This window comes from Pipistrellus kuhlii, unplaced genomic scaffold (assembly GCF_014108245.1).
Source record: "Pipistrellus kuhlii isolate mPipKuh1 unplaced genomic scaffold, mPipKuh1.p scaffold_m20_p_45, whole genome shotgun sequence".
NCBI classification, from domain to species: Eukaryota; Metazoa; Chordata; class Mammalia; order Chiroptera; family Vespertilionidae; genus Pipistrellus; species Pipistrellus kuhlii.
Window position 1 is genome coordinate 214,560 of NW_023425546.1, and position 20,440 is coordinate 234,999.

General features: G+C 52.8%; 1 protein-coding gene across 3 annotated transcripts in view; it reads left to right on the forward strand.

Annotated features, from left to right (window-relative positions):
• Window positions 1–20,440, forward strand: part of SPECC1 (sperm antigen with calponin homology and coiled-coil domains 1) — a 165,360-nt gene that overhangs the window by 140,411 nt on the left and 4,509 nt on the right. For all 3 annotated transcript variants that reach the window (XM_036412564.2, XM_036412565.2, XM_045572348.1), the window contains 2 exons: window positions 16,272–16,388; window positions 19,670–19,729. In XM_036412564.2, coding sequence (XP_036268457.1) covers window positions 16,272–16,388; window positions 19,670–19,729 — 177 coding nt within the window. The remainder of the gene's footprint in view (window positions 1–16,271; window positions 16,389–19,669; window positions 19,730–20,440) is intronic.

A 20,440-nucleotide genomic window follows, 5' to 3' on the forward strand; every position in this document is an offset into this window, starting at 1 on the left:
GTTCCTCCGCAGTGTGGGACCTGCAAGAGGCAGCTAATCAATTATTCTCTCTCATCATTGATGTTTCTATCTCTCTCCCTTTCTCTTCCTCTCTGAAATCAATAAATATTAAAAAAAACAAAAAAAAAAAACACGTATCCCTGCACCCTCTCTAATCGGGGACTCCTGGGGGGATGTCCCACCGCCAGTTTAGGCCCTCTCGAAATCTGGGACCACTGGCTCCTAACCACCCACCTGCCTGCCCGCCTAATGGTCTCTAACCCCTCTGCCTGTCTTCCTGATCGCCCCTAACCTCTTTGTCTCCCTACCGGATTGCCCCTAACTGCCCTCCCCTGCCGGCCTGATCTTGCTCCCAACTGCTCTCCCCTGTTGGCCTGATCTCTCCCGCAGCTGCCCTCCCCTGCCAGCCCGGTTGTGCAGGCCTGATCTCGCCCCCAAAGGCCCTCCCCTGCTGGACTGATCTTGCCCCCCTAACCACTCTCCCCTGCCAGCCTGATCTTTCCCCCAATGGTCTTACCTTGCCAGCCTAATCTCACCCCCAACTGCCCTCCCCCGCTGGCTTGATCTCGCCCCCAGCTACCCTCCCCTGCCAACCTGGTTGCCCCCAAATACCCTCCCCCACTGGCCTGATCTCACCACAGCAACCCAGCCACTGACTTCCAGTTGGTAGAGCCTTCAGTCATTTTTAATGTTACAGACCCTGCATTTTTATATATTAAGATACATATGCATATGTACATATACTATTCTAGACTAATAAAAGAGAAAGATGCAAATTGACCTGCCTTGACAATGCCCACCAGCCAATCAGGAGTGAGTATGCAAATTAACCCAACAAAGATGTCAGTTTAGCCGAAACCGGTTTGGCTCAGTGGTAGAGTGTCAGTCTGCGGACTGAAAGGTCCCAGGTTCAATTCCAGTCGGGCATGTAGGTTGGTTGCGGGCACATCCCCGGTAGGAGGTGTGCAAGAAGCAGCTGGTCGATGTTTCTCTCTCATCGACGTTTCTAGCTCTCTATCTCTCTCCCTTCCTCTCTGTAAAAAGTCAATAAAATATATTTTTTTTAAAAGATGTCAGTTTAATTTGCATACACAGGTGCCAAGCAGCTAGGGGTGGAACAGAATGCTTGTGTTGTTGCCATGGTGTTCTGCACTGTCCCAGCAGCTCCGGGCCTCTGGGCACCATGAGAAGGTGGAAAGGCAGCTCCGGGTGGAGAAAGGTGGTGCCAGCAGCCAGGGGAAGGAAGGCCCGTTTTTTAAAAAATAAATCTTTATGTTCATATTATTACAAATGTTCCTCATTCCCCCCCTCCATTGCTCCCCTCCACCAGGTTCCCACCCCCCATTGTCCTCATCCATAGGTGCACAGTTTATGTTCAGTCTCTTCCCACATCTCCCTCTCCCCTCCCCCTCTCCCCTTTTCCCCAAGAATCGTCAGTCCACTCCCCTTCCATACCTCTGATTCTATTATATTCAACAGTTAATATTGTTCATCAGATTTTTTTTTTAATTCCCTTAGTTTTTAGATTCACTTGTTGATAGTTATGTATTTGTTGTTCATGTTTATATCTTTATTTACTTTCTCTTCCGAAAGAACCCCCTTCAGCAATTCATATAATTCTGGTTTGGTGGTGATGAACTCCTTTAGCTTTTTTTATTTGTGAAGCTCTATCTGGCCTTCGATTCTGAGTGATAGCTTTGCTGGGTAGATTATTTTTGGCTGTAGGTTCTTGCTGTTCATCACCTTGAATATTTCTTGCCATTCCCATCTGGCCTGCATGGTTTCTGTTGAGAAATCAGCTGACAATCGTATGGATGCTCCTTTATAGGTAACTCCCTGCTTTTCTCTTGCTAATTTTAATATTCTCTCTTTGTCTTTTGCTCTTGGAATTTTAATTATGATGTGTCTTGGTATGGTCTTCTTTAAATTCCTTTTGTTTGGAGTTCTGTGCGCTTCCTGGACGTGTAAGTCTAATTCTTTCACCAGGTGGGGGAATTTTTCTGTCACTATTTCTTCCAGTATTCTTTCAGTATCTTGCTCTCTCTCTTCTTCTGGGACCCCCATAATTCTGATGTTGGTTCGCTTGAAGTTGTTCCAGAGGTTTCTTATACTATCTTCAACTTTCTGGATTCTCTTGTCTTCTTGCTTCTGCAGAGGAATGTCTTCTGGCTCTTTATGTTCCAATTTTTTTACTTGATTCTTGTGATCTTCCATTCTGTTTTTAGGACTCTGTATAATATTTTTTATTTCAGACAATGTATTCTTTATTTCTTTTTGATCCCTTATTATTTCTTGTTGATCCCTTATTAGTTCTTGTTGATCCCTTTTTATATCTTCATAGGTCTTATCGACCTTTTCAAGGAAATTCTTGAACAACCTTATAAGCATGGTTTTGAACTCTGTATCCAGTCACTTCTTTTCCTCCATTTCTTTTGTTTGTGATCTATTTCCTTGTCTCAGCATTTTCACAGCTTCCCTGAGTTGGTAGGGTGGCTTTGTGTGCTAAGGTGTCCTATATGGTTCAGTGAGTCAGCCTCCCAGTTACCTGAGGTGGACAGTCTTGGTGTAGCTCTTTGTGGGCTGTGTGTGCACTCTTGTTGTTAAAGCCTTGCTTGTTGTTGGTATCACTGGGAAGCGTTTATCTCCAAGCCAATTGGCTATGAGGATCAGAAGTGTCTGTATTCCGCTTGAATGGGGCAGAGTCTCGGGGTGGCACAGACAAGCTTTGTTGAATCTCGCACAATTGGTTACAGGTGCACACACCTCTTTGGTATAGGAACAGACAAACTTTAGATTCCTGTCAGTCCCTCCCTAGGAGAGTTTCATTCACTGCGAACTAGAAAGCTAGCCACTGGAAGGGCTTCTGTGCTCCGCTTGGATGGGGTGGAGTCTCGGGTGGTACAGACAAGCTTTGGTCAGCCCCTCCCTAGAGGGTCTGGTTTCTGAGTCCCGCAGTAATGGCTGCTGGCTTCATACACCTCTGAGAGATCTCTGCCCACTGCCTGACAGTCTGGCCGCTCCCTGTCTGGGGCCGTCTATCAGAGCAATCGGGTGGTTCTGTTTTCCTCCTGAACAAGAAAGCCAGCCGCACATTAGCTGTCCGCCCTCTCCGCGCACAGGGAGTAAGCCAGCAGCGAACTCGGCCCGCCCTCTCCGCGCTCCACAAGCAAGCCGGCAGCCAACTTTGCGGCTGCCTTTTTGCGCGCACAGTTCTCCGCACCTTCACAGTTCCTGAGGTTCAGCGTGCCTTCTCTCTCCTTCCCAGATGATAGAGCCTTCTCTCAGCCAGCCGTCCAGTGCTTCAGGGTGATATTTCCCGTTTTTCAGATTTAAATTCAAATTTGTTTTGGTAGCCTGCATTCGGTGTCTACCCTTTGCCACCATCTTGGTTTCTCTCGGAAGGACCATTCTTGCACAAATCTTCGTGCTTCAGGTCTCTAGTACACACACACACACACACACACACACACACACACACGCACACACACACATACACACATACACACACGTACACACACATACACGCGCGCACACATATATACACATACACACACACACACACACACACACACACACACACACTAGGGGCCCAGTGGACAAATTCCTTTACCTTTATTTTATTTTTTTTTAAATATATATTTTATTGATTTTTTACAGAGAGGAGGAGAGAGGGATAGAGAGCTAGAAATGTCGATGAGAGAGAAACATCGACCAGCTGCCTCTTGCACACCCCCTACCGGGGATGTGCCCGCAACCAATGTACATGCCCTTGACCGGAATCGAACCTGGGACCTTTCAGTCCGCAGACTGATGCTCTACCACTGAGCCAAATCAGTTTCGGCTCCTTTACCTTTAAAGGAACTGTGGGCCGCAAGGCTGGGGTGGGCATATGGGGCAGGTCTTAGCCCATCCTCCACGCCCCCACCCAGCCCCTCCCACCATGGCCCCAGTCCCATGTCTGCTGGCAGCCCTGCTCCCGCTGCCACCTCTCCCACATGCTGATGGTGCTGGCCCCACTCACACCTCCTAATGGTATGGAGCGATTGCGGCTGGCACAAGCAGTGGGTACAAGTGGGGCTGGTGCAGGCAGCAGCAGCTGCCCTCATCACCCCTCAGGAGCAGGGGGAAGTGAAGAAGCCCTCAGGGGCAATCAGGGCTGGTAGCCACTGCTCACACCCATTGACAGCTCTGAGCTACTGAGATCGGCTCTGCACCAGCAGTGGGTGCAAGTGGGGCCAGTGCCAGCAGTGGTTGTGAGCAGGCTGCAAACACCAGGCTGCACCATGGCATACAGGAGCAAAGAATTTTAAGTAACCACCAGAGGCTTGTCCCGATGACAGCCACCAGCCTTGGTCTGGTGCCCCTGTTCACCTCCTCCACTACCCTGCCTCTGCCGATGCCCACTATGTTCCGTGCTCTGCTGCCAAAGCCCGCCATGTTCCATGAACATCCCCTGGTGGTCAGCACATGTCATAGCAACCGGTTGTTCAGTTGTTCCATCAGTTGGACTATTTGCATATTAGCTTTTTTTTCATTTTTTTATTGATTCAGAGAGGAAGGGAGAGGGAGAGAGAGAAACATCAATGATGAGAGAGAATCATTGATTGACTGCCTCCTGCATGTCTCCCATCAGGGATCAAGCCTGCAACCCAGGCATGTGCTCATGACCAGAATTGAACCTAGGACCCTTCATTGCTCAGGAGAGCATTCTATCGACTGCAAGCCAAAGCAGCTAGGGCATATTAGCCTTTTATTATATAGGATATGTATAGATACACATACATTTTTTAATCCAGAAATAGGACAGTTGTATCAAATTCCTTTTTGGCATTTATTGGGCAATCCATAAGGTGTTTTCTCTTTTAACCCATTTATGAAATAAATATGTATTACATTATACATTAATTTCCTCATTGGCAACCATTCTTAATTCCTGGGGGCAGAATTCCAACTTGGTCATGGCATCCGCTCTCTATTATATTATTCCTGAGGGGGTGGCGGAATCTCTGCTAGTAATGAAGGGATTTGGCTTTTGCTTGGTTTAGGGGTGAATGAAGTTTTGTGTTTGATAAGACCTGATTATTTTAGTTATAATGTTAGCAAACAAGAACAAACCAACCCTATCACATGTACATAGTAAAAAAAAGTTCAGTCTTAAAAATAAAAGTTCGGTCGTGTTTGCTGCCTTCTTCAGCACGCCTGGGGTATCTGCTCTCTGCCAGGAGGAACCTGTCTCACTCTGGGACACAAAACTCTGACGCTGCCTCTGACAAATGACAGCCTGGACTTTTCTGAAATTTTGCTGGGGAGAAGTTGGGAAAACTCTCATTTAGAAGTTTCTATTTTGCTCGGCCCGTGTGGTTCAATGGTTGGCATCGACCCATGAACCAGGAGGTCACAGTTCGATTCCCAGTCAGGGCACATGTCAGTGTTGTGGGCTTGATCCCCAGTGCGGGGCGTGCAGGAGGCAGCCAATCAATGATTCTCTCTCATCATCGATGTTTCCATCTCTCTCCCTTTCTCTTCCTGTCTGAAATCAACACAAACGTATTTTTAAAAAATGGAAGTTTCGATTTTCCCGTTCCCTAGAAGTGAAGGCTTACCTTTTCTTTGAACCTGGTGCCCTTTGTATGGATAAGTCTTTGCAAGGACCTCCCAGTTACACGGAGGGAACGCGGCCCCACTTGGTGTCCCGGGGCCAGCAGGAATGGCACAGAGCTGCCGCAGTATCGGTGAGGCCCACCAGGCCGTGGGGGACTCCAGTGTGTGGCCGGCTGATCACTGACATCCGAGTGAGGTGCACTGAAGTCTCTTCCTCTGATTGTTTTTGTCAAAACATTTCATTTCTAAGAGTTTTTGCTTTCAATATTTTGAACCAGACTTAAGGATTTGTGGCTCTTACCTTTTATTTCAGTTAAACCATTTGACTAAAAGAGTGCATGTTTGGACTAATATCACTGTCCCATTTCTGTCCAGTTTTTATCTACATGATACACTGACATACTCTATTTAGTCTTCCCTGCTTGCTTGCTGTAGGTGTATTTTTTATAGTTTAGCTTTATGTGTAACCTAAAAAATCCTCTAACAGAATTTAGCCATTCACATTTCTTGTAGCTTATTGGTGTGTATTTTGTCTTATTTCAGCTACCTTACTTTATGTTTTAGTATACTTTTATAACTGGCTTTCTTTTTCCTGACTTCCTCACCTCCCTGGTGAGCATGTGGTTGAAGGTGGGGAAGCTCAGACATCCTTGCCTAAGAATCTGAGTGGCAAATAGGTGATCACGTGAAGTTTAAAGCTACAGTCAGTTCTTAACAAATTGGAGTAAATAGTCATTTTCCATCAAAATCAAAGTTTTAAAATGTAGGGCTAAAGAAACCAGTGGAATTAATGTCATGGCATTAGTATCCCAGAACCTTTCCATCTCCTCAGGCTGAAACTCCACCTCCATTCAGCATACCCACCCCCTCTCCATTCCCCCATCACCCCGCCCCGCCCCAGCCCTCCCTTCTGCTCCGCTTCTGTGAATGTACGGACTCCAGGGGCCTCACTTAAGTGAAGTCTCACAGCATCTGGCTCCTGTGTCCAGCCCGTTTCCCTTAGCACAGCGCCCTGCGGTCGCCCTGCGGCAGCTCTCAGCATTGGCCATCCTGTGCCATTGGCCACCCTGTGCCGTTGGCCATCCTGTGGGTCCCCGGGGACGCACAGCAAACCCCAGCCTCCCAGAGACTGACTCAGACCGTGTGTCTGTGGGAGGGCCCTCCCTAACATGGGAAGGAGCTGCTCTGTTTTCTCTGTCTCCGAGGATGGAAGGCAGACCCCTCCACCAGCACCGCCCCACACCACCCCGTACTGAAGGCCTGGGGGAGCAGACCCTCCATGCCCTGAGGAGGGGAAGTGTTTGCTCACCAGGACAGGCTGCAGAGCCTTCAGCCATGAAGTGGGGTGAAGAACTAGAGGGAAGAGGGGGCAGGCAGGGAGCAGGCTGGGGTGGAGGCTGGGCAGGTTGAGCAGGACAGCGGGGACCCCACCCCTGCCCTGAGGGAGTGGCTGCTGCTCAGAGGCCCAGCTCCAGGCACATCTGGGGAGACCAGAATCCCACAGGAGGGCTCAGCCCAGCCGCTGAGGGTGCAGGGATTCACTCCCTGCCGAATTCTGAGGAAACGCTGGGGAACAGGGGGGTGGGACCTGGTGGGCTTTTGGAAAGACAGACTCCACTTATAGGTCTTGACACGAGTTAGCAGAGTCTTCTGCCTCTAGAGGACTATTTAACGAAGACATCTGCATCCAGATGTGGCCGGTGCACACATTTTCCCTATATATAGGAGGATAGGTGTCCTGCCAGCTTCAGGAAGTAAAACCAGGGTTTCCACATGGAGCCGTGTGAGCGTGTTTCTCCTGAGGCTGATTGAAGAGCTTTGTCTTCTCCCCGGGGCGAGGGCCGTGCCAGTGGCTGGCTGCAGTGTGGCGCCTCTGCACCGAGCCACTCTCGCCATCATCAGGGCCATGCGCCAGACGTTGGCTGCCGTGCTCTCAGTCCCCCGGGACGGCGCGAGGGCTGTTTAGGCCTTCTTATCCCGGGAACATCTGCAGGGTGTTTTTGCTGTTCTCTTATTCATGAAATGCTCATCGGGAAGAGACGTTATCTGGCCACAGACGCTTATGACTTCAGAGACTAAATCTGTCTTTCTGGGAAGTGAGGTGAAGGTTGTCTAGTGAAATTAAACTTGGTCTTGGAGCTAAATTCTTTAGAACAAATTATTTCATGTGTTGTAACCGGACAAACAAGGGGTCCTGCTGCCTGTCAGTGGAGCAGAGACAGGGCTGAATCATACATGAGCCTTTATCCCACTGCTGCCGCAGTGGGGGGCAGGGGCAGCCACAGACATCTGCTCTGCAGCCAGCTGCTCATTTAGCAAAGGGCTGTGCACAGACAGGCAGAAGGACTAGGGGTCTTCAAAGGGCTGAGTGATGTGCAAGGGCTGGGGTTCCAGGGAAGAGCCAGGGGGCAGTTCACAGGTGAGAGGCCGGCGGTCTGCAAGGCCTGCGGGGACGCAGCAGGGCTGGGAGTCTGGTTTCCGCAGCACAGCTGTCCGTGTTTCCGGAGAGCAGGCAGCTCCGGGGCAGCTCCAGCCGGGGCGGAATGTGCCTCCTTTATCAGAACAAAACAGTCACGGGCAACAGAGCATGGTGCCTGTTTCTCACATTCTGGCTGGTTCCCCAGCCTTCTGTTTCTGCCCCCTTCCAGTATTATTTTCTTAGTATGGAAGTGCTGTTTCCCTCAAAACAGACTTTCCCTTACTAAAAACATTCTAGTTGGAATGCTGGAGCATCAGAGCATGGAAAAAATCATACAGTTCTCTGAACTCTGGATCCTCTTGGGAATTGTAGGGAGTGAGCAGCCATCATGCTGTGGGATGGGGTGTCCAACGTACAAGGAGGGGGACCTCTTCGAGGGCACTTTGGTAGAATCCAGTGGAATTCGTCCCACGTGTGTGCAGAGTAGTTACAAAAGACTGGAAACAGCCTGCGCAGCCGTTGTACCCGCTCTGTGATGGCTGCGCGTGGCCACCGGGGAGGAACGAATAGCTCTGGTGGTGGAAAAGGAGCTGGTGTTTCCTGGCTGTTCTCCAGAGGCTTCCCATTGTGTGTATAATATGCAGTGCGGCCTGTGAGGTGCCTACGCCACGCCTGCTGTGAGGTGAGGAAATCACAGCATGGAGAGGGCATGGAAATGATCACGGTTAGACAGCGAGTGAGTGAGCCGGGGTCTGTCTTGTCTGGTTTCATAAGCCGTCTCTTAGCTCTGAGCCTCCTCTTTCCGTGTGTTCTGAAGGCCCCGTCTCATTAGATCTTCACAAGTGGAGGCAGAAAGCAGGAGGCATGCTACCATTTGCATAAAAAGAGTAAGAGTGTGTGAGTGGGTGTGGGTGTGGGTGTGGGTGGGTGTGGGTGCGCGCGCAGAGCTGTGCTGCCCCATGTGGTGGCCACTAGCCACATGTGGCTCCTGAGCACGTATAAGGTGGCTAACTGAATTTTAAAACTTAATTTAAGCTGATTCCAATAACCACGTGTGGCTAGTGGCTGTTGTATCAGACAATGCGGGATAAGGCTTATATGGAAGAATGCAAAAGATCATTTTATCTTGTGGTTTTCAAACTCCAGCGAAAGCTCCTCCGCAGGCTCTGTTGGTGGAAGACAGGTTCCACGCTGCTCCTTTCAAAACCACTCCTCTGCCAGCCGCTTCCTTAAACAAAGCCAGAGGGGGTCCTGCCTGATGTCACAGCAGCCACTGCAGGGGCAGCGGAGGGAGGGTTCCGGGGGGAGGGGGGGGCCTAGGCAACTCCGTCTCTCCCTCCCCAGAGGGATTTGGTCTCAGCTGCCAAGGCTGTGTTCCATCAGATGATCAGCTCTGAGGCAACAAAAACAGACGTTGTCTCCAAGTGTTTTCCGGCCTCCACATTCCACACTCAGTCTGGTCTTGCACTGTGTGTGGTGCCCCAGGGCCAGGTCCCACCTGCTCTGCTGTGCGTGGTGCCCCCGGGCCAGGGCTCCACTTCCTGGCGGCTGTCTGCCCCCTGTCTGCCCCTCACACGCGCAGAGGCCTGCGGGATGTAAGCCCCACTAAGAGCCATGGTTGGGTCCCCTTCAGCCTGGAGAGCTGGCCTGGGCGTTTCTTTCAGGTTTCCTTGGGGGTCTGGTCATAGGGATAGATCACCTCGGCTAGGAGAAGGGTGGGTTTGGGAGTGCTAACAGATTACTGAGCCTAGAGAGTGGGTGAAGGGATAATTCTAGGATGAGTGGAACCAGCACATCTGCATGACCTTTTTTAGAAAAAGTTAGGCAAGATGACGAGTGAAAATGAGGTAATTAACGGAAAGGCGTGGCGGGAAGGAGGCGGAGAAAACTGCAGAGAAGGGTTTCTCCAGAAATCTGGGCGCGGCCTGGGTCTGACCTGGGGCCAGGCGAGGGGTGGCGAGGCTGCTCTGGGCCGCAGCGCAGGGCCCGCTCCCAGGCTGAGCACTCAGCCTCTGTGGAGCGCTGGCTGCGGGGCCAGCCCTGCTCGCGGGGCCGCTGGGCCGCTGGGCAGGGCGCCGAGGGCGCGCTGGTTGGGTGTGGACCTAACTAGACATTAGAAGGCAGCAGGGCCGTGGCAGTGAAACTAGACCAGGCGGAAACGTGGGGGGCCTAGAGCTGGTTACATGAAGAAGAAGGAAGCGGAGAGATACAGCTGCAGCCACTTCTCTGATGTCAACACCCTCGAGGCCCTGCCTCCAGGGAGAGGCTGTGAGCATCTGCCTCCGGGGCCTGAGGCCACAGCCCTTCAATAAGAAGCGCAGTCTGCAGAGGCTGTTTCTGCCCCCCTCGGCTCACTGGTCCTCACCGCTGGTCCTCACCGCGGTCAGCCTGGGTGGGCCCACTCTTTCCCAGGCCTCAACCCTAATTCCTTCAGCAGGGATAAAGCTAGGAAGAATCGTTTTTTAAAAGTAAATCACTCTAAATTAATCTCTAAATTTAATGCAATTCCAATGAAAACCTCAAGATGTCTTTATTCTTGAACTTAAAAACAATTAAAAATTCACCTGGAAAGACAAACCAGTAAGCACAGCAAGACCATTCTGGGGCAGAGCAGCAGTGAAGGTGAGCACCCCCAGGTGGCCTGGAGCTGCACGAGGAAGGCCACTCCCGCCCACCCCCTCCTGCCTGCCCTCCCCTCCCGCCCCTTCAGGTTCCAGGATGCGCTTGCCTGAACCCGGGGCCTGTAGCTCATGCATAAGAGGAGAGCAATTATTTCATTAATGAAATTGAGTAGGGCCACATTTTTTAAAATCTTAATAAATAAGCAGAAGTTTCTAAAATTGATGAAATAACTGACTAAAGCAATGATATGAGTAGGGTCAGAAGAGGAAAGGAATTTCAGGGAAACTCCAAAGTAATTGGCTTGAGGAACAGAAGTAATTTGCAGCCGAAGACAAGAGGTTAAGAGAAGTGGGAAGGCAGTAACCTCGCCCAGAAGTGAACTGTAGCTGGTGAACAAACGACCGCAAGCTCGGCAGTGGAGGGGCAGCGGTGCCTCTTTTGCTCCCAGATCTGCAGCTGAGGCCTGGCTCCCCCTCTGCGTGTGTGTGTGTCCCGTCCCCCCCCCCCCCCCCCCCCCCCCGTGTGGCCTCACGCGACTCAAAAGACGGACGGCGGGGAGGGGGGGGAGGAGGGGGGCGCTGGCCAGGCTCTCTTCAGAAAGCCCTGCCCTTGGCTGGCGGACACACACACACACACACACACACACACACACACACACACGAAGCCCGGGCTCCCCAAGGGGGTCATTCCTGTTACCTCCCTCTGAGAGTCCCCAGTTGCTCTGCCTTCCAGCGATCATTCGGGCCAGCTCGGTCCCGGGGGAGCTGGGAGATTTCCGAGAACCCAGCCACCTCTGACCTCAGAAGGTCTCAGCCTGCCTTTCCAGCACATTCTTAATTGCAGCTGCCTTCCCTCCTCTATTGTCAAGACTTTGCTCTTCTTCCTCAGACATGTTTTTTGGAAAAAAGAAAACCCCAGGATTTGTTCCAACATGTACAATTATCAAGGTTCTTATTAATTGCAGGACAATAAGTGATATCATTAATATTTTTAATATGTATTATTTCTCCTAATTAAAAGTAATATGTGGTCATTGTGGAACAATTGGAAAATATACCCAAAAAGAAGATGAAGAAATAAGGTTAAATGTCACCTCGTTTGCATGGGCCACCGGTTCTGGCGGGCCGCTTCCACCCAGGGTTGGTTTCCAGGCAACAAGGGCAGATCAGAGGAGCTTGTGGGCGGCTGGGTTTGCTTTGCTGCTTCTGTCCCCGCGCTGCCTCTGCTCCCACCCTCTGGCGCTCTGGCCCCCCGCCTCAGGCTCCCTAAGGGAAGGCTCTGGGTGGTCAGGGTCAAGGTCAGGTCAGGTTCTGAGTGGCTTTGGCTGCAAGGAGAGCAGCATCTGTGTCTCACAACGGTTCTTCCTTCTCAGCGCTCCGGAGACGCAGCCTGTTTGGAGATGCTTGGAAAGTTACCCTTTTTATACGTGAGACTTGCTTTCCCCAGAACTTCTCTCACTGGGAAATATCTCAGAAGTATTTATAGCCTAGAGAAAGTTAAAGAGGATTTTCAGTCAGTAGCTACCACCTCCCTTGGGGAAAGAATCAGCAAGTTTCTTTTTCTCGTCCCTTTGCTTTTCCTCCCAGTGACCCTCACGGCACACAGGCTCCATGGCAGCAGCGTCTCTTTCACAGCCCAGCTGGGTCCCTTCAGATGATCCCGTCTGCCGCCTTTCTTTTCTGCTTCCCTCCTCCCTTCTTTCCTCTCTTTCCCCCCCTTTTTTCCTCCCTCTCTTTTCATTCCTTTCTCCTCTCTTTCCCCCTCCTCCCTCTCCTCCTCTCCCTCCTCCTGCCCCTCCCCAGTGCCCGTGTGGGGCAGTGTGCAGCTCAGTGGGTTTTCAGGAGGTGAGTGTGCCCGCACCGCCAGTGTCAGGGTTAGAGACACAGGACTGTCAGCACCCAGACCCTGCTCATCAAGGAGGACATGATCCAGTCGGTTTTATTCAAGAAGATAATTGAAGACATACCTATGGCGAAGGCTTTGTTGGCTGTTTTTCATTTTCCTCTAAGTTATTCGTTTGTTGAACCCTGCGGTTCAGCTGCGTGGTAACTGGGGAAAGGAGGGCAGCGATAAGCCCTTGGGGTGTTTGTGTTCTCCTTCCTTTGTCCTGGGTCGGAGGCTGCATCTGGAACCACTGAGGACTGTTGCCCACAAGCTCAGCAAGGCTCACAGTCCCCTCTCCACCTGTGCATCCCTTCCTGCCTGGTGTCCTTTCCGCCCGGCGGCTGTGGTGGGACTGGATCTAGGCACCTCTGGGCCCCACCCCGCCTGGCCGGGTTTCCATGCCGGGAAGCGTCACCCAGAGCTGGTGGACAGCCCGCACTGCCACCACGTCCCTCAGCTGTCCGCATGACCCGTCCACGCTGCCCTTCTCCCTGCTCGGTGAGGCATCACTGCGTCAGCTCCCGCTGCGTCCCCTCACGTGTGCTGAGGAGTCCAGAATCCCACTCAGGTCATGGCAAGACGGGTCCACAGTGACGAGTGATTCAGATGATGGGGCTTTCCCACAATGCGGTGAGAGAAAGATCTGGTGAAGCATGAATCATCTCCTCTCTCTGAGCTTTACAGAATGCGCTGCTGCGCCAGCTCGCTGCTCATTCACCAAAGCGAGCCCTGGCGTTGCCACGTGTGCCCTCGGTAAGCAGCACAGCATGTCCCCCCAGCGCCAGCCACGAGCGCCTGGAGGGCGCGGTGCCCTGCAGGCTCCCCACCGGGCGCCGTGCCCTGCGGGCCGCCAGTGTTTGAGGCGCTGCAGACTCACACATTGGCATTGTCAGCCAGCCGTGTTGACTTGGGAATCGTTAAACTCTAGTGCTCAGCTAGAATTAGAGATTTTCACGTCTCTCTACGAAAGAAAATTCGAATTGGGGTGTGCACTCAGAGTGAGAGGGGGAGCGAGGTTGGTTGGTTTGCTTGCTTGTTTAATTGTTGGTAGTGATGCAGGTTTCTCCCGCTGCCCCAGGGGTGGGAGGGGAGAGTTTCCTCTTGATGGCATGATGTTCCTGGGGTGAATGTAGCATCAGTCATGGCTGCCCTCCCTCTGCCAGCGTCAGAGCAGTTCGCAGGCCTCACGTGGCGAGTGTAGGGGGCCTCCCCCGGCCCGGGGCTGGCTCATGGCTGAGTGGCTCTCCGTGTCCCTTTCTTCGAGGGACAGCCAGTCTCCCTGTGGACGGCCCTGCGGCCTTGCTGCGGGGCGCGGGGCGGGGGCGCGGGGCGGGGGCGCGGGGCAGGGGGCGCGGGGCCGGGGCAGGAGCTGGCTGTGGGCTCCTGAGGCTGGACATCATTTTGGTTGATTTTCAACCCTGGCTTTCATCTCACCCAGTTTTATAGTCTAGCGAATAATTTCAAACTATTACACTTACATGTCAAAACTGTATTCTAATGGCAGTTAACTAAAGTACTAGGTACTCCTCGGGGTCCATTTGGCCTCTCAGAATGCTCCTGAAAGGTGTGCAGATAAAGGAAAATGAGGGGTAGGCATCTGAATAATGTCAACAATAAAACTAAAGGAGAGAGATGTTTTGTGGCGTGCATGGTACCAGAGGTGTGTGTCTAAAGTGTTTCCATGTTTATCGAGCGTTAGAGGCTTTTGGTGTAAATTGTAAAGGAGTGTGGATGAAGCGGGAGGAAGAGAAAGAAAAAATGAAGGACATGTGCTTTGCAGTTTGACAGGACTGGGTTCCATCCTGACTCCATCCACCAAAGACTTCAGCTTCCTCCTCTGCAGCAGGCAGGGCCCTCCGTGAGCGGGTCCTGAGGTCGGAGGTTGGAGGTCAGAGGAGAGGTGGGGACAGACATGTCACAGACACTCAGCCATGTCTCTGCTTTCCACCAGCACCGCCTAAGGGACTTCTGTTTAAAATGGGGCCTTTCCACCCGGCCGGCATGGCCCAGGGGCTGAGTGTCGGCCTATGAACCAGGAGGTCATGGTTTGCTTCCCAGTCAGGACACATCCCGGGCTGTGGACTTGATGCCAGTATGGAGTGTGCAGGAGGCAGCCAATCACTGATTCTCTCTCATCATTGATGCTTCTATCTCTCCCTCTCCCTTCCTCTGAAATCAATAGCAATGTACATTTTAAAGTGAATAAGTAAGTGAGCGGCCTCTGTGTTGGAAACACCGCGCCCGCCCTCCTCAGGAGGTGATGCAGGTACCTCGGCCTCCGCCACGAGCAGAAGCCACAAGCAAGTGCCGCCAGGAATACGGCCGGGCTGTCCCCCACGGCCACAGCGCCGCAGTTGGACGAGTGTGGGGATGGTCTCCGCACCACTGTGGCGGGGAGGAAGGAAGGGTGCGGCCTGGAGAGCTGTGCCACCCACTTCCTGCAGCCCAGGTCCTGTCCTTGGCGCCCTCGGGCCTGAGCCCACACCCGGCTTCCGGGCTGAGGCCGAGGGGAGGGGCAGGTTGTAGCCCCACCCGTTCCTCTGCTTTGTGTAACAGAAACTCTGAAAATTGTAAAATCTCAAAGTGTATTTTAAAGAGAGGAAGGAAGGGAGAGGGGGAGAGAGAGAAGCATCGATGATGAAAGAGAACCATTGAGCGGCTCCTCCTGCACGCCCCACACTGGGGATTGAGCCCACAGCCCAACATGTGCCCAGACTGGGAATGAACCGTGACCTCCTGGTTCGTGGGCCAGCACTCAGCCTCGGAGCCACTGGCCCACAATTCCGTCCTCACGCTGAGCATTCCCGGTTGCCGTCCAGGGCGGTGGGGACTCGGGACGGCAAGTTTGCGCTGGGCTCGAGCTGAGGGGAGAGGTAGCCAGGGCCACTCCGAAAAGTGCTGTCACCGCTCTCCTCGCTGTGGCTGCGTGGCTGCCTGCCTCCTGCAGTTCTGAGGAGGAGCCTGCTGCCCCCCCAGGAGCGGGCAGGAAGGAGCCCCATGAGATCGGAGCGGAAGTGCTCAGCGCAGGACGACGCCCCTGCCTGGCGCAGGCTGCCTCCGTGCGTTTGTGCAGCCAGACCCTCGGCCTGCAGGGGGAGAGGCGTGGGCTTTGGAACCTGATGTTCGGTTGGGACAAGCTTTGGAGGCAGGGGAGAAATCCTGTTAGGATCAGCAGGTCGGGCAGCAGGAAGCAGTGGGGGCAGGTGTGAGGGTTTAGAGGTGGAGTCCCCCGGCTCCCAGGGGACTGTCAGAACCGGTCCCCCTGAGGACTGCCATGTGGAGCTGGCCTCGGGTTTCTCCTGTCCCGCAGGGAGCCCCTTGCCCATGAGCCCCAGGATCGTGCTGGGTGTGCCAGCGGGGAGGCTGAGGCTGGCGTGTGCCCTGTGGAAGCCGCTGGCTGCAGGAGAGGGTGTGGCGGGGGAGGGCCGAGCCGGCCCTGAGGGGCTTGTCCTGGTCCAGCCATGGTTAACGGGGTTGCCATCCCAGCAACATCCCTGGCAACACTGGACGTGCAGAGCTAGCCAGGTGGCCGGCCTCCCATCCGCCAGACAGACAGAAATCGAGTGTGGGAGCTCGCAGCCTCTTCCCCGGCTGTTCTGGGAGCAGGTTTGGGCAGAAGCTTGCTGTTCCTGGCACCACAGCCGACGCACTCCCTCCAGCAGATGCGCCCTTTCTTGTCTTGCCCACAGCAAGCCCGGCGGTTCCGGTTCTGTGACACGGTTTGACGGTCCCTCTTTCCCCACAGAACATCGACATCACCAACTTCAGCAGCAGCTGGAGTGATGGCCTGGCCTTCTGCGCGCTCCTGCACACCTACCTGCCGGCCCACATCCCGTACCAGGAGCTGAGCAGCCAGGAGAAGGTGAGGCCGCCGCCCGTGCTTCTCGGGCACACGCGGGCGGAGGGGAAACAGCAAGCTGCTGAGTGTGGGCCGCGGGACCCCCCATGCGGCCTCCGAGACGCGCTTCCGGGAAACGCGGTGAAGGCCATTCCCTTGCTGCTGACAGTTCCCGTCACCCCCTTGCCTAACGACTCTCACCTTTGCAGGGGCGGGGGGCAGAGTGAGGTGTGTGTGTCTTTTCCAAAGAACCAACAAACAGCACCAAGAGGAGTTTCTCACTCAAACAAGCGTGGGAAACGGTCCATTGTATCACACTTCAGGTTCTCACAGAGCTCCTTAGGCAGCCCAGCCTCCGTCCTCCTTCGTTAAAGAGCCCGCCGCCTCCGTCAGCCAGCGCCAGGGAGGCCGCCGAGCCTGTCCTGTCCCTGTAACAAGAGTTGGCAAACTTTGCCTGTTCAGGGCCAGATGGTGGACGTTGTGGGCTGAGGGTCTCTGTCACAGCTAAACTCTACCACTGGAGGGACATGGGCCATGTGGGCATGCTGTTACAATAAAACTTTATTTACAAAAAAGACAGCAGACCAGATGCAGCCCGCAGGCTCTAACTGCCGAACGCTGACCAAACCTCCCACAGGGGCACGTCCCACGGGCGGCCCGGCCGAAGAGGCTGTGCGTCCACACGTGCCCGTTCAGCACGCGGTTCTTGCCGGGCATCAAGCACAATAACCAAGACCACAGGGAGAGCACGCGTGTGCTGGGCCCCCTGAGACTCAGCAAGTGAGGAAGCCGAGAGTAACATAACAAGCAGGAAACTGAGCTTGGAGGGTGATGGAGAAGCAGGCGGTGTGGACTGTGGGAACACTGGACAAGGAGGCTCAGGTCTGTCTGAGGAGGTGCTAGGCTGAGGACGGAACCTGAAGGAGCCAGCCATGCAGAGATCCCAAGGCAGGGGGTGCAGAGCAAAAAAAGCCTGGGGCACTCTGGGCAGCAGGGGGGGCGGCTGGAGTGCAGTGAGGAGGGGCCTGGCTATGAAGGTGTCCACAGCTGGAGTGCAGTGAGGAGGGGCCTGGCGGTGAGGGTGCCCCCAGCTGGAGTGCAGTGAGGAGGGGCCTGGCTATGAAGGTGTCCGCAGCTGGAGTGCAGTGAGGAGGGGCCTGACTGTAAGGGTGTCCGCAGCTGGAGTGCAGTGAGGAGGGGCCTGGCGGTGAGGGTGCCCCCAGCTGGAGTGCAGTGAGGAGGGGCCTGGCTATGAAGGTGTCCGCAGCTGGAGTGCAGTGAGGAGGGGCCTGGCTATGAGGGTGCCCCCAGCTGGAGTGCAGTGAGGAGGGGCCTGGCGGTGAGGGTGCCCGCAGCTGGAGTGCAGTGAGGAGGGGCCTGGCTGTGAGGGTGCCCACAGCTGGAGTGCAGTGGGGAGGGGCCTGGCGGTGAGGGTGCCCCCAGCTGGAGTGCAGTGAGGAGGGGCCTGGCAGTGAGGGTGCCCCCAGCTGGAGTGCAGTGAGGAGGGGCCTGGCTGTGAATGTGCCCGCAGACTGGCTGAGCCCAGGGTGTCCAGGGATGCTGAGTAGAAGTTTGTGAGCTGCTCCAAACACCATGGGAAGTCGGAAGGAGCCTGAACAATGGAGACTCACTCTTCATGTTTCCAGGAGCTTGCCGACAGGAAATGAGGATGAGCAGGGGGCCAGGTGGAGGCTGCTGCAGTCCCGGTCTCACCCGTGTCTGGCTTCCTCCTGAGCTGGGTGCAGCAATGTAGACAGGAGGTGGGAAGATACCCTAAATGTATCTTAGATGTCGTAGTGACTGGACCTAGGACCGTGGTTGAGGGAGGGTGAGAGGAGAGTCAGCGATGACCCCAGGTGTCCTCCTGGCAGGGCTGTCTGCTGAGAGAGCTTTAGAAGTTCGATTTTGATTAGGGGCCTCGGGACATTACAAAGTCTAAATGGGTAAAATTTCAAATTCTACTGGAACTTAAACATGAATATGGACAGAAACACATGTCTCCCAATTACACTTAATTTACTAACTTCATTAAATTTTAATGTAATCCCAATGACTTTCAAATAAATTATGGAAGGGAGGACGCATGACCCAGTGATTCTTAAATGTATCCATATGAAGAAACATCAAGAACAACCAGAAAGGATCTCACAAAGAAGCAACAAATTAGGGGGAAATTACTGTGGAGCAGTAACTTTAAAATTCCAGCAAGATCATTTTCACCTAGTTCCTGGCCCGGGTGACGGTACAGAAACGTTCCCACATGAATGCTTCCGGAAAAGGTGCTGTCCCACACCCTGCAAGGACACCCGAGTGTACCCCACCGGCTCTGTGCGAAACGGGCATGAGGCTCTGCAGGAGTCCAGACCGAAGACCTGCCTGGGATGGTGACATGGCCGAAAGAGGAGGATCTCAGTGAGAAAGGTCTCGGTGACAGCGTCGTGACGAACTGGAGAGGAGTCAGTGCAGTCGGGGTGCACTGCTTTGTCAGTGCTGGTTATTGTTTTTGGTTTTCAGAATCATCCTATTAAGAGAGGAGATAAAACTTAAATGTGGTTATGAAAAAGGAACTGAGTGTTTTCGGTTTTAATAATTTAAAAAGTAAAACCGGATAAGATGAAGGAACATCCTCATTGTGTAAAGTGGAGGAAGTGCTGTCCATAATTGATGGAATAAGAAATGGAGATATAAGGGTATTATTTAAAGTCACGAACATCATTCATAATAGAAGAACGAAAAGTAGCCAAAAGGCTATAAGGAAGAAAAGAGAGAGGTGCGTGATACCGAGTCCTCATTTATTCCGGGAGGAAATGGGTAGGTAGCGTGAGAAGGTATTATTTTAGAAGTCAAGAAACTGTGTGGGAGGATGCTAAGGCGGTATCACCAAAGGACCAGAGACAGACATTCGAGATGGCTCCCAAGCTCTAGGACTGGGGAAAGAACAGTGTTCTCACTTGATTATATTTAACTGTGTGTACACATTGCTTCAATAATTTCTATATAGCACCACAATTCAACAAACAACTGCTGTCATACAGCAGAAATATATGCTATATATCTAGACAAAATAAAGAATAACAGAATTAATAAAAATGTATCTGATAGTCAGGAGTCAGTAAAGTCATTTTTTGTGGCATTTGTAATCAATCAGTTTTATTTTTTTTCTTATACTGAGACCATTGTTTCTATATTTGGCTTAAATTTTTAAGTCACATTTAGGTTTTCTATCTGGGAGTGTCAGTGGTGGTCTTAGCCAAAGCTGTATGTTTTTAGTAGGTAATTCCAGTCTCTCTGTCTTTTCACCTTAGAAAAGGAATCTCTTGTTGGCATTTGAAGCAGCCGAAAGTGTAGGCATTAAGCCCAGCCTGGTAAGTATCCTATTTTGTATTCTTGTTATATTTTAGTCTAATTATGAGATAAAGAACTTTTTGTCGTCTACTAACAGTTTCTGACAGAACATAGAAATACATTCGTTGAAGATGTATTACTCATGATCTCTAATATAAAGCTATCCAGTTGGTTAGACCACATATGATTTAGGTTTTTGTAGTAAGTCCTTTTGTAAATATGTTTGCATTGGCTTTCTAGAGAAAGAGGAAGGGAGCGAGAAAGGGAAACATCAATTGGTTGCCTCCCATACGTGTGTGCCTGACTGGGGACTGAGCCTGCAACCTGGGCCTGTGCCCTGACTTGGAATTGAACCCGCGACCTCTCAGGGCGTGAGATGAAGTAAATCAAAGGCATGAGCACAGCTGACACTGACAGCCGGGGCCGGGGCCGGGGCTGGGGCTGGGCGGTGGAAGCGGGCCTGGAACGGTGAGTACCTGTGGGTGTTATTTCACACCCACACAGGGTGGGGAGGGCTGCGCTCCCATGAGCAGAGCTTGAGCACCGAGCCCTGCACAGAACCGAGGCCCCGAGTGCCGCTCTTAGTGACAGCGGGTGTGAAACTCCACCTGCCCCCAGGGAGGTGCGATAGGAAGTGCGATCTTCCCATCAGATTTTTGTGGCCAAAAATGGGGGGGGAGGGTGCTTCCTGAGAGAAAAGGAACCAGCGGATGAGGTTAGAACACAAATCG